General features: G+C 55.6%; 1 protein-coding gene across 10 annotated transcripts in view; it reads right to left on the bottom strand.

Annotated features, from left to right (window-relative positions):
• acsf3 (acyl-CoA synthetase family member 3) overlaps positions 1-17,868 on the bottom strand; it is a 125,536-nt gene extending 107,668 nt beyond the window's left edge. For all 10 annotated transcript variants that reach the window (XM_072517720.1, XM_072517723.1, XM_072517722.1 and 7 more), the window contains exons 1-2: positions 17,816-17,868; positions 15,586-16,354 (exon numbers count right to left, since the gene is read on the bottom strand). In XM_072517720.1, coding sequence (XP_072373821.1) covers positions 15,586-16,296 — 711 coding nt within the window. In that variant the 5' untranslated portion in view covers positions 16,297-16,354; positions 17,816-17,868. The remainder of the gene's footprint in view (positions 1-15,585; positions 16,355-17,815) is intronic.
• Positions 17,869-18,161: the final 293 nt, after the last annotated feature.

The raw sequence follows: 18,161 nt of genomic DNA on the forward strand, positions 1-18,161 counted from the left end.
AGCAGTGTACACAGCGGGCTGGGTTCACAGGTACAGCAGTGTACACAGCGGACTGGATTCCCAGGTACAGCAGTGTACACAGCGGGCTGGGTTCACAGGTACAGCAGTGTACACAGCGGGTAGGTTCACAGGTACAGCAGTGTACACAGTGGGCTGGGTTCACAGGTACAGCAGTGTGCACAGTGGGCTGGGATCCCAGGTACAGCAGTGTACACAGTGGGCTGGGTTCACAGGTACAGCAGTGTACACAGCGGGTAGGTTCACAGGTACAGCAGTGTACACAGTGGGTTGGGTTCACAGGTACAGCAGTGTACACAGTGGGCTGGGATCCCAGGTACAGCAGTGTACACAGTGGGCTGGATCCCAGGTACAGCAGTGTACACAGCGGGCTGGGTTCACAGGTACAGCAGTGTACACAGTGGGCTGGGTTCACAGGTACAGCAGTGTACACAGCGGGCTGGGTTCGCAGGTACAGCAGTGTACACAGTGGGCTGGGTTCACAGGTACAGCAGTGTACACAGTGGGCTGGGATCCCAGGTACAGCAGTGTACACAGTGGGCTGGATCCCAGGTACAGCAGTGTACACAGCGGGCTGGGTTCACAGATACAGCAGTGTACACAGCGAGCTGGATTCCCAGGTACAGCAGTGTACACAGTGAGCTGGGTTCACAGATACAGCAGTGTACACAGTGGGCTGGGTTCACAGATACAGCAGTGTACACAGTGAGCTGGGTTCACAGATACAGCAGTGTACACAGTGAACTGGGTTCACAGATACAGCAGTGTACACAGTGGGCTGGGATCCACGGTAGAGCAGTGTACACAGTGGGCTGGGATCCCAGGTACAGCAGTGTACACAGCGGGCTGGGTTCACAGGTACAGCAGTGTACACAGTGGGCTGGGTTCACAGGTACAGTAGTGTACACAGTGGGCTGGGATCCCAGGTACAGCAGTGTACACAGTGGGCTGGGTTCACAGGTACAGCAGTGTACACAGTGGACAGGGTTCACAGGTACAGTAGTGTACACAGCGGGCTGGGTTTACAGGTACAGCAGTGTACACAGTGAGCTGGGATCACAGATACAGCAGTGTACACAGTGGGCTGGGTTCACAGATACAGCAGTGTACACAGCGGGCTGGGTTCACAGGTATAGCAGTGTACACAGTGAGCTGGGTTTCCCAGGTACAGCAGTGTACACAGTGGGCTGGTTTCACAGGTACAGCAGTGTACACAGTGGGCAGGGTTCACAGGTACAGTAGTGTACACAGCGGGCTGGGTTCACAGGTACAGCAGTGTACACAGTGAGCTGGAATCACAGATACAGCAGTGTACACAGCTGGCTGGGTTCACAGATACAGCAGTGTACACAGTGGGCTGGGATCACAGGTACAGCAGTGTACACAGTGGGCTGGGTTCACAGGTACAGCAGTGTACACAGTGGGCTGGGATCCCAGGTACAGCAGTGTACACAGTGGGCTGGATCCCAGGTACAGCAGTGTACACAGCGGGCTGGGTTCACAGGTACAGCAGTGTACACAGTGGGCTGGGTTCACAGGTACAGTAGTGTACACAGTGAGCTGGGTTTCCCAGGTACAGCAGTGTACACAGCGGGCTGGGTTCACAGGTACAGCAGTGTACACAGTGGGCTGGGTTCACAGGTACAGCAGTGTACACAGCGGGCTGGGTTCGCAGGTACAGCAGTGTACACAGTGGGCTGGGTTCACAGATACAGCAGTGTACACAGTGGGCTGGGATCCCAGGTACAGCAGTGTACACAGTGGGCTGGATCCCAGGTACAGCAGTGTACACAGCGGGCTGGGTTCACAGATACAGCAGTGTACACAGCGAGCTGGATTCCCAGGTACAGCAGTGTACACAGCGGGCTGGGATCCGCGGTACAGCAGTGTACACAGTGGGCTGGGTTCGCAGGTACAGCAGTTTACACAGCGGGCTGGGTTCACAGATACAGCAGTGTACACAGCGGGCTGGGATCCGCGGTACAGCAGTGGTTTGGGTTTACAGGTACAGCAGTGTACACAGCGGGCTGGGTTCGCTGGTACAGCAGTGTACACAATGGGCTGGGATCACAGATACAGCAGTGTACACAGTGGGCTGGGTTCCCAGGTACAGCAGTGTACACAGTGGGCTGGGATCCCTGGTACAGCAGTGTACACAGCGGGCTGGATTCCCAGGTACAGTAGTGTACACAGTGGGCTGGGTTCACAGATACAGCAGTGTACACAGAGGGCTGGGATCACAGATACAGCAGTGTACACAGCGGGCTGGGTTCCCAGGTACAGCAGTGTTCACAGTGGGCTGGGTTCACAGGTACAGCAGTGTACACAGTGATCTGGGTTCACAGGTACAGCAGTGTACGCAGCGGGCTGGGTTCACAGGTACAGCAGTGTACACAGTGGGCTGGGTTGACAGGTACAGCAGTGTACACAGTGGGCTGGGGTTACAGATACAGCAGTGTACACAGCGGGCTGGGTTCACAGATACAGCAGTGTACACAGCTGGCTGGGTTCACAGGTACAGCAGTGTACACAGCGGGCTGGGTTCACAGGTACAACAGTGTACACAGCGGGCTGGGTTCACAGATACAGCAGTGTACACAGCGGGCTGGGTTCACAGGTACAGCAGTGTACACAGCGGGCTGGATTCCCAGGTACAGCAGTGTACACAGCGGGCTGGGTTCACAGGTACAGCAGTGTACACAGCGGACTGGGTTCACAGGTACAGCAGTGTACACAGCGGGCTGGATTTACAGGTACAGCAGTGTACACAGTGGGCTGGATTCACAGGTACAGCAGTGTACACAGTGGGCTGGATTCACAGGTACAGCAGTGTACACAGTGGGCTGGGTTCCCAGGTACAGCAGTGTACACAGTGGGCTGGATTCACAGGTACAGCAGTGTACACAGTGGGCTGGGTTCACAGGTACAGCAGTGTACACAGCGGGCTGGATTCCCAGGTACAGCAGTGTACACAGTGGGCTGGGATCCCAGGTACAGCAGTGTACACAGCGGGCTGGGTTCACAGGTACAGCAGTGTACACAGCGGGCTGGGTTCACAGGTACAGCAGTGTACACAGTGGGCTGGGTTCACAGGTACAGTAGTGTACACAGTGAGCTGGGTTTCCCAGGTACAGCAGTGTACACAGCGGGCTGGGTTCACAGGTACAGCAGTGTACACAGTGGGCTGGGTTCACAGGTACAGCAGTGTACACAGCGGGCTGGGTTCGCAGGTACAGCAGTGTACACAGTGGGCTGGGTTCACAGATACAGCAGTGTACACAGTGGGCTGGGATCCCAGGTACAGCAGTGTACACAGTGGGCTGGATCCCAGGTACAGCAGTGTACACAGCAGGCTGGGTTCACAGATACAGCAGTGTACACAGCGAGCTGGATTCCCAGGTACAGCAGTGTACACAGCGGGCTGGGATCCGCGGTACAGCAGTGTACACAGTGGGCTGGGTTCGCAGGTACAGCAGTTTACACAGCGGGCTGGGTTCACAGATACAGCAGTGTACACAGCGGGCTGGGATCCGCGGTACAGCAGTGGTCTGGGTTTACAGGTACAGCAGTGTACACAGCGGGCTGGGTTCGCTGGTACAGCACTGTACACAATGGGCTGGGATCACAGATACAGCAGTGTACACAGTGGGCTGGGTTCCCAGGTACAGCAGTGTACACAGCGGGCTGGATTCCCAGGTACAGTAGTGTACACAGTGGGCTGGGATCACAGATACAGCAGTGTACACAGTGGGCTGGGATCCCTGGTACAGCAGTGTACACAGCGGGCTGGATTCCCAGGTACAGTAGTGTACACAATGGGCTGGGATCACAGATACAGCAGTGTACACAGTGGGCTGGGATCCCTGGTACAGCAGTGTACACAGCGGGCTGGATTCCCAGGTACAGTAGTGTACACAGTGGGCTGGGTTCACAGATACAGCAGTGTACACAGAGGGCTGGGATCACAGATACAGCAGTGTACACAGCGGGCTGGGTTCCCAGGTACAGCAGTGTTCACAGTGGGCTGGGTTCACAGGTACAGCAGTGTACACAGTGATCTGGGTTCACAGGTACAGCAGTGTACACAGTGGGCTGGGTTGACAGGTACAGCAGTGTACACAGTGGGCTGGGGTTACAGATACAGCAGTGTACACAGCGGGCTGGGTTCACAGATACAGCAGTGTACACAGCTGGCTGGGTTCACAGGTACAGCAGTGTACACAGCGGGCTGGGTTCACAGGTACAACAGTGTACACAGCGGGCTGGGTTCACAGGTACAGCAGTGTACACAGCGGGCTGGGTTCACAGATACAGCAGTGTACACAGCGGGCTGGGTTCACAGGTACAGCAGTGTACACAGCGGGCTGGATTCCCAGGTACAGCAGTGTACACAGCGGGCTGGGTTCACAGGTACAGCAGTGTACACAGCGGGCTGGGTTCACAGGTACAGCAGTGTACACAGCGGACTGGGTTCACAGGTACAGCAGTGTACACAGCGGGCTGGATTTACAGGTACAGCAGTGTACACAGTGGGCTGGATTCACAGGTACAGCAGTGTACACAGTGGGCTGGATTCACAGGTACAGCAGTGTACACAGTGGGCTGGGTTCCCAGGTACAGCAGTGTACACAGTGGGCTGGATTCACAGGTACAGCAGTGTACACAGTGGGCTGGGTTCACAGGTACAGCAGTGTACACATCGGGCTGGATTCCCAGGTACAGCAGTGTACACAGTGGGCTGGGATCCCAGGTACAGCAGTGTACACAGCGGGCTGGGTTCACAGGTACAGCAGTGCACACAGTGGGCTGGGATGCTAGGTACAGCAGTGTACACAGTGGGCTGGGTTCGCAGGTACAGCAGTGTACACAGTGGGCTGGGATCCGCGGTACAGCAGTGTACACAGTGGGCTGGGTTCACAGATACAGCAGTGTACACAGCGGGCTGGGTTCACAGGTACAGCAGTGTACACAGCGGGCTGGGTTCACAGGTACAGCAGTGTACACAGCGGGCTGGGATCCGCAGTACAGCAGTGTACACAGTGGGCTGGGTTCACAGGTACAGCAGTGTACACAGCGGACTGGGATCCGCAGTACAGCAGTGTACACAGTGGGCTGGGTTCACAGATACAGCAGTGTACACAGCGGGCTGGGTTCACAGGTACAGCAGTGTACACAGTGGGCTGGGATCACAGGTACAGCAGTGTACACAGTGGGCTGGGTTCACAGATACAACAGTGTACACAGTGGGCTGGGTTCACAGGTACAGATGTGTACACAGTGTGCTGGGTGCCCAGGTACAGCAGTGTACACAGTGGGCTGGGTTCACAGATACAACAGTGTACACAGTGGCTGGGTTCACAGGTACAGCAGTGTACACAGTGGGCTGGGTTCACAGATACAACAGTGTACACAGTGGGCTGGGTTCACAGGTATAGATGTGTACACAATGTGCTGGGTTCACAGATACAGCAGTGTACACAGCAGGCTGGATTCCCAGGTACAGCAGTGTACACAGCGGGCTGGGTTCACAGGTACAGCAGTGTACACAGTGGCTGGGTTCACAGGTACAGCAGTGTACACAGTGGGCTGGGTTCACAGATACAGTAGTGTACACAGCGGGCTGGGTTCACAGATACAGCAGTGTACACAGCGGGCTGGATTCCCAGGTACAGCAGTGTACACAGCGGGCTGTGTTCACAGATACAGAACTGTACACAGTGGGCTGGGTTCACAGGTACAGCAGTGCACACAGTGGGCTGGGTTCACAGGTACAGCAGTGCACACAGTGGGCTGGGTTCACAGGTACAGCAGTGCACACAGTGAGCTGGGTTCACAGGTACAGCAGTATACACAGTGGGCTGGGATCCGCGGTATAGCAGTATACACAGTGGGCTGGGTTCACAGATACAGCAGTGTACACAGCGGGCTGGGTTCACAGGTACAGCAGTGTACACAGTGGGCTGGGATCACAGGTACAGCAGTGTACACAGCAGGCTGGGTTCACAGGTACAGCAGTGTACACAGCGGGCTGGGTTCACAGATACAGCAATGTACACAGCGGGCTGGGTTCACAGGTACAGCAGTGTACACAGCGGGCTGGGTTCACAGGTACAGCAGTGTACACAGCGGACTGTGTTCACAGATACAGCAGTGTACACAGTGGGCTGGGTTCACAGGTACAGCAGTGCACACAGTGGGCTGGGTTCACAGGTACAGCAGTGTACACAGCGGACTGGATTCCCAGGTACAGCAGTGTACACAGCGGGCTGGGTTCACAGGTACAGCAGTGTACACAGTGGGCTGGGATCACAGGTACAGATGTGTACACAGTGGGCTGGGTTCACAGGTACAGCAGTGTACACAGCGGGCTGGGCTCCGCAGTACAGCAGTGTACACAGTGGGCTGGGATCACAGGTACAGCAGTGTACACAGTGGGCTGGGTTCACAGATACAACAGTGTACACAGTGGGCTGGGTTCACAGGTACAGATGTGTACACAGTGTGCTGGGTTCCCAGGTACAGCAGTGCACACAGTGGGCTGGGTTCCCAGGTACAGCAGTGTACACAGTGGGCTGGGTTCACAGATACAACAGTGTACACAGTGGCTGGGTTCACAGGTACAGCAGTGTACCCAGCGGGCTGGGTTCACAGATACAGCAGTGTACACAGTGGGCTGGGTTCACAGATATAGCAGTGTACACAGCGGCCTGTGTTCACAGATACAGCAGTGTACACAGTGAGCTGGATTCCCAGGTACAGCAATGTACACAGCGGGCTGGGTTCACAGGTACAGCAGTGTACACAGTGGGCTGGGTACACAGATATAGCAGTGTACACAGCGGGCTGTGTTCACAGATACAGCAGTGTACAGAGTGGGCTGGGTTCACAGGTACAGCAGTGCACACAGTGGGCTGGGTTCACAGGTACAGCAGTATACACAGTGGGCTGGGATACGCGGTACAGCAGTGTACACAGTGGGCTGGGCTCACAGATACAGCAGTGTACACAGCGGGCTGAGTTCACAGGTACAGCAGTGTACACAGTGGGCTGGGATCACAGGTACAGCAGTGTACACAGTGGGCTGGGTTCGCAGATACGGCAGTGTACACAGTGGGCTGGGTTCACAGGTACAGCAGTGTACACAGCGGGCTGGGTTCACAGATACAGCAGTGTACACAGTGGGCTGGGTTCACAGGTACAGCAGTGTACACAGTGGGCTGGGTTCACATATACGATAGTGTACACAGTGGGCTGGGATCACAGGTACAGATGTGTACAGTGGGCTGGGATCCGCGGTACAGCAGTGTACACAGTGAGCTGGGTTCGCAGGTACAGCAGTGTACACAGCGGGCTGGGTTTGCAGATACAGTAGTGTACACAGTGGGCTGGGTTCACAGGTACAGCAGTGCACACAGTGGGCTGGGTTCACAGGTACAGCAGTGTACACAGCGGGCTGGGTTCACAGGTACAGCAGTGTACACAGCGGGCTCGATTCCCAGGTATAGCAGTGTACACAGTGGGCTGGGATCCCAGGTACAGCAGTGTACACAGCGGGCTGGGTTCACAGGTACAGCAGTGCACACAGTGGGCTGGATTCCCAGGTACAGCAGTGTACACAGCGGGCTGGGTTCACAGGTACAGCAGTGCACACAGTGGGCTGGGTTCACAGGTACAGCAGTGTACACAGTGGGCTGGGATCCGCGGTACAGCAGTGTACACAGTGGGCTGAGTTCACAGGTACAGCAGTGTACACAGTGGGCTGGATTCCCAGGTACAGCAATGCAAACAGTGGGCTGGGATCCCAGGTACAGCAGTGTACACAGTGGGCTGAGTTCACAGGTACAGCAGTGTACACAGTGGGCTGGGTTCACAGGTACAGCAGTGTACACAGTGGGCTGGGTTCACAGGTACAGCAGTGTACACAACGGGCTGGGTTCGCAGGTACAGCAGTGTACACAGTGGGCTGGGTTCACAGGTACAGCAGTGTACACAGTGGGCTGGGATCCCAGGTACAGCAGTGTACACAATGGGCTGGATCCCAGGTACAGCAGTGTACACAGCGGGCTGGGTTCACAGATACAGCAGTGTACACAGCGAGCTGGATTCCCAGGTGCCGCAGTGTACACAGCGGGCTGGGATCCGCGGTACAGCAGTGTACACAGCGGGCTGGGTTCACAGATACAGCAGTGTACACAGTGGGCTGGATTCCCAGGTACAGCAGTGTACACAGCGGGCTGGGATCCGCGGTACAGCAGTGTACACAGTGGGCTGGGTTTACAGGTACAGCAGTGTACACAGCGGGCTGGGTTCGCAGGTACAGCAGTGTACACAGCAGGCTGGGTTCACAGATACAGCAGTGTACACAGTGGGCTGGGTTCACAGGTACAGTAGTGTACACAGTGGGCTGGGTTCACAGATACAGTAGTGTACACAGTGAGCTGGGATCACAGATACAGCAGTGTACACAGCGGGCTGGATTCCCAGGTACAGCAGTGTACACAGCGGGCTGGATTCCCAGGTACAGCAGTGTACACAGTGGGCTGGGTTCACAGATACAGCAGTGTTCACAGTGGGCTGGGTTCACAGGTACAGCAGTGTACACAGTGAGCTGGGTTCACAGATACAGCAGTGTACACAGCGGGCTGGGATCACAGATACAGCAGTGTACACAGCGGGCTGGGTTCACAGGTACAGCAGTGTACCCAGTGGGCTGGGTTTACAGATACAGCAGTGTACACAGCGGGCTGGGTTTACAGATACAGCAGTGTACACAGCGGGCTGGGTTCACAGGTACAGCAGTGTACCCAGTGGGCTGGGTTTACAGGTACAGCAGTGTACACAGTGGGCTGGGTTTACAGATACAGCAGTGTACACAGTGGGCTGGGTTCACAGGTACAGCAGTGTACACAGCGGGCTGGGTTTACAGGTACAGCAGTGTACACAGTGGGCTGGGTTTACAGATACAGCAGTGTACACAGTGGGCTGGGTTCACAGGTACAGCAGTGTACACAGTGGGCTGGGTTTACAGATACAGCAGTGTACACAGTGGGCTGGGTTTACAGATACAGCAGTGTACACAGTGGGCTGGGTTCACAGGTACAGCAGTGTACACAGCGGGCTGGGTTTACAGGTACAGCAGTGTACACAGTGGGCTGGGTTTACAGATACAGCAGTGTACACAGTGGGCTGGGTTCACAGGTACAGCAGTGTACACAGTGGGCTGGGTTTACAGATACAGCAGTGTACACAGCGGGCTGGGTTCCCAGGTACAGCAGTGTACACAGCGGGCTGGGTTCACAGATACAGCAGTATACACAGTGGGTTGGGATCACAGGTACAGCAGTGTACACAGTGGGCTGGGTTCCCAGGTACAGCAGTGCACACAGTGTGCTGGGATCACAGGTACAGCAGTGTACACAGTGGGCTGGGTTCACAGATACAACAGTGTACACAGTGGGCTGGGTTCACAGGTACAGATGTGTACACAGTGGGCTGGGTTCCCAGGTACAGCAGTGTACACAGCGGGCTGGGTTCACAGACACAGCAGTGTACACAACGGGCTGAGTTCACAGATACAGCAGTGTACACAGCGGGCTGGGTTCACAGATACAGCAGTGTACACAGCGAGCTGGGTTCGCAGATACGGCAGTGTACACAGTGGGCTGGGTTCACAGGTACAGCAGTGTACACAGCGGGCTGGGTTCACAGATACAGCAGTGTACACAGTGGGCTGGGTACACAGGTACAGCAGTGTACACAGTGGGCTGGGTTCACATATACGATAGTGTACACAGTGGGCTGGGATCACAGGTACAGATGTGTACAGTGGGCTGGGATCCGCGGTACAGCAGTGTACACAGTGAGCTGGGTTCGCAGGTACAGCAGTGTACACAGCGGGCTGGGTTCACAGATACAGCAGTGTACACAGTGGGCTGGGTTCACAGGTACAGCAGTGTACACAGTGGGCTGGGTTCACATATACGATAGTGTACACAGTGGGCTGGGATCACAGGTACAGATGTGTACAGTGGGCTGGGATCCGCGGTACAGCAGTGTACACAGTGAGCTGGGTTCGCAGGTACAGCAGTGTACACAGAGGGCTGGGTTCACAGATACAGCAGTGTACACAGTGGGCTGGGTTCACAGGTACTGCAGTGCACACAGTGGGCTGGGTTCACAGGTACAGCAGTGTACACAGCGGGCTGGATCACAGGTACAGCAGTGTACACAGTAGGCTGGGTTCACAGGTACAGCAGTGTACACAGCGGGCTCGATTCCCAGGTACAGCAGTGTACACAGTGGGCTGGGATCCCAGGTACAGCAGTGTACACAGCGGGCTGGGTTCACAGGTACAGCAGTGTACACAGCGGGCTGGGATTCCAGGTACAGTAGTGTACACAGTGGGCTGGGTTTTCAGGTACAGTAGTGTACACAGCGGGCTGGGATCCGCGGTACAGCAGTGTACACAGCGGGCTGGATTCCCAGGTACAGCAGTGTACACAGCGGGCTGGGATCCGCGGTACAGCAGTGTACACAGTGGGCTGGGTTCACAGGTACAGCAGTGTACACAGCGGGCTGGGATCCGCAGTACAGCAGTGTACACAGTGGGCTGGGTTCACAGGTACAGCAGTGTACACAGCGGGCTGGGATCCGCAGTACAGCAGTGTACACAGTGGGCTGGGTTCACAGGTACAGCAGTGTACACAGTGGGCTGGGATCACAGGTACAGCAGTGTACACAGTGGGCTGGGTTCACAGGTACAAATGTGTACACAGTGGGCTGGGTTCCCAGGTACAGCAGTGTACGCAGTGGGCTGGGTTCACAGATACAACAGTGTACACAGTGGGCTGGGTTCACAGGTACAGCAGTGTACACAGTGGGCTGGGTTCACAGATACAACAGTGTACACAGTGGGCTGGGTTCACAGGTACAAATGTGTACACAGTGTGCTGGGTTCCCAGGTACAGCAGTGCACACAGTGGGCTGGGTTCCCAGGTACAGCAGTGTACGCAGTGGGCTGGGTTCACAGATACAACAGTGTACACAGTGGCTGGGTTCACAGGTACAGCAGTGTACCCAGCGGGCTGGGTTCACAGGTACAGCAGTGTACACAGCGGGCTGGGTTCCCAGGTACAGCAGTGTACACAGTGGGCTGGGTTTACAGATACAGCAGTGTACACAGTGGGCTGGGTTCACAGGTACAGCAGTGCACACAGTGGGCTGGGTTCACAGGTACAGCAGTATACACAGTGGGCTGGGATCCGCGGTACAGCAGTGTACACAGTGGGCTGGGTTCACAGATACAGCAGTGTACACAGCGGGCTGGGTTCGCAGGTACAGCAGTGTACACAGTGGGCTGGGTTCACAGGTACAGCAGTGTACACAGTGGGCTGGGATCCCAGGTACAGCAGTGTACACAGTGGGCTGGATCCCAGGTACAGCAGTGTACACAGCGGGCTGGATTCCCAGGTACAGCAGTGTACACAGCGGGCTGGGATCCGCGGTACAGCAGTGTACACAGTGGGCTGGGTTTACAGGTACAGCAGTGTACACAGTGGGCTGGGTTCACAGATACAGCAGTGTACACAGCAGGCTGGGTTCACAGATACAGCAGTGTACACAGTGAGCTGGGTTCACAGGTAAAGCAGTGTACACAGTGGGCTGGGTTCACAGGTACAGCAGTGTACACAGTGAGCTGGGTTCACAGGTACAGCAGTGTACACAGCGGGCTGGATTCCCAGGTACAGTAGTGTACACAGTGGGCTGGGTTCACAGGTACAGCAGTATACACAGTGAGCTGGGTTCACAGACACAGTAGTGTACACAGTGAGCTGGGTTCACAGGTAAAGCAGTGTACACAGTGGGCTGGGTTCACAGGTACAGCAGTGTACACAGTGAGCTGGGTTCACAGATACAGCAGTGTACACAGCGGGCTGGGTTCACAGGTACAGCAGTGTACACAGTGAGCTGGGTTCACAGATACAGCAGTGTACGCAGCGGGCTGGGTTCACAGATACAGCAGTGTACACAGTGGGCTGGGTTCACAGGTACAGCAGTGTACACAGTGAGCTGGGTTCACAGATACAGCAGTGTACGCAGCGGGCTGGGTTCACAGGTACAGCAGTGTACACAGTGGGCTGGGTTTACAGGTACAGCAGTGTACACAGTGGGCTGGGTTTACAGATACAGCAGTGTACACAGCGGGCTGGGTTCACAGATACAGCAGTGTACACAGTGGGCTGGGTTCACAGATACAACAGTGTACACAGTGGGCTGGGTTCACAGGTACAGATGTGTACACAGTGTGCTGGGTTCCCAGGTACAGCAGTGTACACAGTGGGCTGGGTTCCCAGGTACAGCAGTGTACACAGTGGGCTGGGTTCCCAGGTACAGCAGTGTACACAACGGGCTGGGTTCACAGATACAACAGTGTACACAGTGGCTGGGTTCACAGGTACAGCAGTGTACCCAGCGGGCTGGTTTCACAGATACAGCAGTGTACACAGTGGGCTGGGTTCACAGATACAGTAGTGTACACAGCGGGCTGGGTTCACAGATACAGCAGTGTACACAACGGGCTGGGTTCACAGATACAGCAGTGTACACAGCGGGCTGGGTTCACAGATACAGCAGTGTACACAGCGGGCTGGGTTCGCAGATACGGCAGTGTACACAGTGGGCTGGGTTCACAGGTACAGCAGTGTACACAGTGGGCTGGGTTCACATATACGATAGTGTACACAGTGGGCTGGGATCACAGGTACAGATGTGTACAGTGGGCTGGGATCCGCGGTACAGCAGTGTACACAGTGAGCTGGGTTCGCAGGTACAGCAGTGTACGCAGCGGGCTGGGTTCACAGATACAGTAGTGTACACAGTGGGCTGGGTTCACAGGTACAGCAGTGCACACAGTGGGCTGGGTTCACAGGTACAGCAGTGTACACAGCGGGCTGGGTTCACAGGTACAGCAGTGCACACAGCGGGCTGGGTTCACAGGTACAGCAATGTACACAGCGGGCTCGATTCCCAGGTACAGCAGTGTACACAGCGGGCTGGGTTCGCAGGTACAGCAGTGTACACAGCGGGCTGGGATCCCAGGTACAGCAGTGTACACAGCGGGCTGGGATCCCAGGTACAGCAGTGTACACAGTGGGCTGGGATCCCAGGTACAGCAGTGTACACAGCGGGCTGGGTTCACAGGTACAGCAGTGCACACAGTGGGCTGGGATTCCAGGTACAGCAGTGCACACAGTGGGCTGGGATTCCAGGTACAGCAGTGTACACAGTGGGCTGGGTTTTCAGGTACAGCAGTGTACACAGCGGGCTGGGATCCGCGGTACAGCAGTGTACACAGCGGGCTGGGTTCACAGGTACAGCAGTGTACACAGCGGGCTGGGATCCGCAGTACAGCAGTGTACACAGTGGGCTGGGTTCACAGGTACAGCAGTGTACACAGTGGGCTGGGTTCACAGATACAGCAGTGTACACAGCGGGCTGGGATCACAGGTACAGCAGTGTACACAGTGGGCTGGGTTCACAGATACAACAGTGTACACAGTGGGCTGGGTTCACAGGTACAAATGTGTACACAGTGTGCTGGGTTCCCAGGTACAGCAGTATACACAGTGGGCTGGGATCCGCAGTACAGCAGTGTACACAGTGGGCTGGGTTCACAGATACAGCAGTGTACACAGCGGGCTGGGTTCACAGGTACAGCAGTGTACACAGTGGGCTGGGATCACAGGTACAGCAGTGTACACAGCAGGCTGGGTTCACAGATACCGCAGTGTACACAGTGGGCTGGGTTCACAGGTACAGCAGTGCACACAGTGGGCTGGGTTCACAGGTACAGCAGTGTACACAGCGGACTGGAATCCCAGGTACAGCAGTGTACACAGTGGGCTGGGTTCACAGATACAGCAATGCAAACAGTGGGCTGGGATCCCAGGTACAGCAGTGTACACAGTGGGCTGGGTTCACAGGTACAGCAGTGTACACAACGGGCTGGGTTCGCAGGTACAGCAGTGTACACAGTGGGCTGGGTTCACAGGTACAGCAGTGTACACAGTGGGCTGGATCCCAGGTACAGCAGTGTACACAGCGGGCTGGGTTCACAGATACAGCAGTGTACACAGTGAGCTGGATTCCCAGGTACAGCAGTGTACACAGCGGGCTGGGATCCGCGGTACAGCAGTGTACACAGCGGGCTGGGTTCACAGATACAGCAGTGTACACAGTGGGCTGGATTCCCAGGTACAGCAGTGTACACAGCGGGCTGGGATCCGCGGTACAGCAGTGTACACAGTGGGCTGGGTTTACAGGTACAGCAGTGTACACAGCGGGCTGGGTTTGCAGGTACAGCAGTGTACACAGTGGGCTGGGTTCACAGATACAGCAGTGTACACAGCAGGCTGGGTTCACAGATACAGCAGTGTACACAGTGGGCTGGGTTCACAGGTACAGTAGTGTACACAGTGGGCTGGGTTCACAGATACAGTAGTGTACACAGTGAGCTGGGATCACAGATACAGCAGTGTACACAGCGGGCTGGATTCCCAGGTACAGCAGTGTACACAACGGGCTGGATTCCCAGGTACAGTAGTGTACACAGTGAGCTGGGTTCACAGGTACAGCAGTATACACAGTGAGCTGGGTTCACAGGTACAGTAGTGTACACAGTGAGCTGGGTTCACAGGTATAACAGTGTACACAGCGGGCTGGGTTCCCAGGTACAGCAGTGTACACAGTGGGCTGGGTTCACAGATACAACAGTGTACACAGTGGCTGGGTTCACAGGTACAGCAGTGTACCCAGCGGGCTGGGTTCACAGATACAGCAGTGTACACAGTGGGCTGGGTTCACAGATACAGTAGTGTACACAGCGGGCTGGGTTCACAGATACAGCAGTGTACACAACGGGCTGGGTTCGCAGATACGGCAGTGTACACAGTGGGCTGGGTTCACAGGTACAGCAGTGTACACAGTGGGCTGGGTTCACAGGTACAGCAGTGTACACTGTGGGCTGGGTTCACATATACAATAGTGTACACAGTGGGCTGGGATCACAGGTACAGATGTGTACACAGTGGGCTGGGATCCGCGGTACAGCAGTGTACACAGTGAGCTGGGTTCGCAGGTACAGCAGTGTACACAGCGGGCTGGGTTCACAGATACAGTAGTGTACACAGTGGGCTGGGATCCCTGGTACAGCAGTGTACACAGCGGGCTGGGTTCACAGATACCGCAGTGTACACAGTGAGCTGGGTTCACAGGTACAGCAGTGTACACAGTGAGCTGGGTTCACAGATACAGTCGTGTGCACAGTGGGCTGGGATCCCAGGTACAGCAGTGTACACAGCGGGCTGGGTTCACAGGTACAGCAGTGTACACAGTGGGCTGGGTTCACAGATACAGCAGTGTACACAGTGGGCTGGGTTCACAGGTATAGCAGTGTACACAGCGGGCTCGGATCCACCATTTTTCACTTTCACCCTCACCCGCCTGTCGTATTGGAATGATTAGCAAGGCCGGTGAATCTCATATAAACGTAAGAGGGAAAACAGTCACCTGACTGCGCAAAATGCCGTGGGTGGTGAGGACTCCTTTGGGCGGCCCTGTTGTTCCACTCGTGTACAGTATCATGGCTCCTCTATTCCTCCAATCTGTGACTACATAACCAGCATCTGGCACAGGAGCAGTATCACATCTCTCCAGTTGTTTGTTATCAGAAGATTCTTGGGACAGATTATAACCTGGTAACAGAACACATTTCACACCAAGTCTCTCAGCAACTGGTGTCACCAGCTTGACATACTTCTCCTCCACAATGATTAATGCGCTCTGAGAATCTTGGACAACATACTCGAGTACTGCAGCTGGATGATTTCCGCTCAGGGGCACCACCACACCACCACTCATCCAAGTGGCCCACTGGGCAACAACATATGAAACGTCATTTGGACACAGGATTGAAATTCTTTGCTCCTTGATGTCACCATCAAAACATTCCAATGCCCTCTGGATCTTCTGTGAAAGGTGCAGACTGTACCGGTACACATCTCTGTAGGTGTAATGACCATTATCATCGACAATTGCAAGTCTATCTGGGAAATTTCCAACTCTGGTGAAAACCTGTTCTGTTCTTGTAAATAAGGATATTGTTGTGCTCAGGTTTTTCTGGAAGGCTTTCCTCGTGTCAGCACAGGTACAGTGGCTCCAGCAATGGGCATAGTGGTGAAAAACTGATTTAGCAGCACACCTCAGGAAACCGGACAGCATTTTACATCTCCTGATCGCCAGCAGTCTGTTCACTGTCTCCAATGACTTTCTCTTTCTGCTGATTTAGAGAAAAGGCAAGTCAGATTTCCAAGAAAATCAACAGATGAGAACATTAATCTGTCTGTTTAGAGGGGATTGGAGGCAATTCTTTTTCACCCAGAGGGTGGTGGGAATCAGGAACTCGCTGCTTGAAAGGGTGGTCAAGGCGGAAACCCTCACTACATTGAAGAATCATTAGGTGAGCAGTTGAAACACCACAGCGTGCAAGGCTACGGACTGTTTAGGGGCTGTTTAGCACAGGGCTAAATCGCTGGCTTTGAAAGCAGACCAAGGCACGGTTCAATTCCCGTACCGGCCTCCCCGAACAGGCGCCGGAACGTGGCGACTAGGGGCTTTTCACAGTAACTTCATTTGAAGCCTACTTGTGACAATAAGCGATTTTCATTTCATTTCAAATGCTGGAAATAGGATTATGGTAGGTGTTTGATGGCTGGCAGGCATGATGGACCAAAGTGCCTGTTTTTGTGCTGTAAAACTCTATGACCTTTGAACAGCTGAGAGGGGGAGTGAAGATTTTCACAGTAACTTCATTGCTGTGTTAATGTAAGACTACTTGTGACACTAATAAAGATTATTATCATCTCTTCTTTTAGGGGATGGACGGTGCAGTGGCTGAACTACGTTCCTTAACATCCGGGTACTCAGCTTCAATGGATGAAGATCTTGTCTCACTGTCCAGTCGTTCAGGATCCTAACTCAAATATACTTTAACAAGCTTATGGGGGTAGGTGGGAATGTGGGCAGCATGGTGGCACAATGGTTAGCACTGCTGTCTCAAAGCACCAGGGACCCAAGTTCACTTCCAGCCTTGGGTGACTGTCTGTGTGGAGTATCGCCCAAAGGTGTGCAGGTTGGGTAAATCGGCCTCGTCTCAGTCTCTGCAGCTCAGTCCCGGTCTCTAAGGTCCAGTCTCGGTCTCCCCGGGCCTGGGTCTCCCCGGGTCCGGGTCTCCCTGGGCCCGGGTCTCCCTGGGCCTGGGCCTGGGTCTCCCCGGGCCTGGGTCTCCCCGGGTCCGGGTCTCCCTGGGCCCGGGTCTCCCTGGGCCTGGGTCTCCCTGGGCCCGGGTCTCCCTGGGCCTGGGCCCGGGTCTCCCTGGGCCCGGGTCTCCCTGGGCCCGGGTCTCCCTGGGCCCGGGTCTCCCTGGGCCCGGGTCTCCCTGGGCCCGGGTCTCCCTGGGCCCGGGTCTCCCTGGGCCCGGGTCTCCCTGGGCCTGGGCCCGGGTCTCCCTGGGTCCGGGTCTCCCTGGGCCCGGGTCTCCCTGGGCCCGGGTCAGTGCTGAATGGGATGTATAATTCAGATCACATTTCTCCATAGACCGGGTCACAGTCGGGATCCCGGTGTTATTGGCCCTCCAGCTGATTCTCTCTCTCACCCTCTCACCCTCGCCCTCTCACCCTCTCACCCTCTCACCCTCGCCCTCTCACCCTCTCACAATCTTCTTTCCAACATTTAAATTTACCCCAAAGTCAACAACCTGCCCAGGCCGGAAGTGCACAAACCGGGAGACCGGAAGTGCGCCGCCCCTCACAGTCCGGGCGATCGTGGCGGCCGGAGAAAGAGTCCGAGCGGCAGCGGAAGTGGATCCGGGAGGCTGCTCCCTGCAGCACCGCCCGGGTGGGAGAGAGAACCCCAGCGTGAACCCAGCGTGAACCCAGTGAGAACCCCAGCGTGAACCCAGTGAGAACCCCAGCGTGAACCCAGCGTGAACCCCAGCGTGAACCCAGTGAGAACCCCAGCGTGAACCCAGTGAGAACCCCAGCGTGAACCCAGTGAGAACCCCAGCGTGAACCCCAGCGTGAACCCAG

The sequence above is a fragment of the Scyliorhinus torazame genome, chromosome 10 (assembly GCF_047496885.1).
Source record: "Scyliorhinus torazame isolate Kashiwa2021f chromosome 10, sScyTor2.1, whole genome shotgun sequence".
Lineage (NCBI taxonomy): Eukaryota > Metazoa > Chordata > Chondrichthyes > Carcharhiniformes > Scyliorhinidae > Scyliorhinus > Scyliorhinus torazame.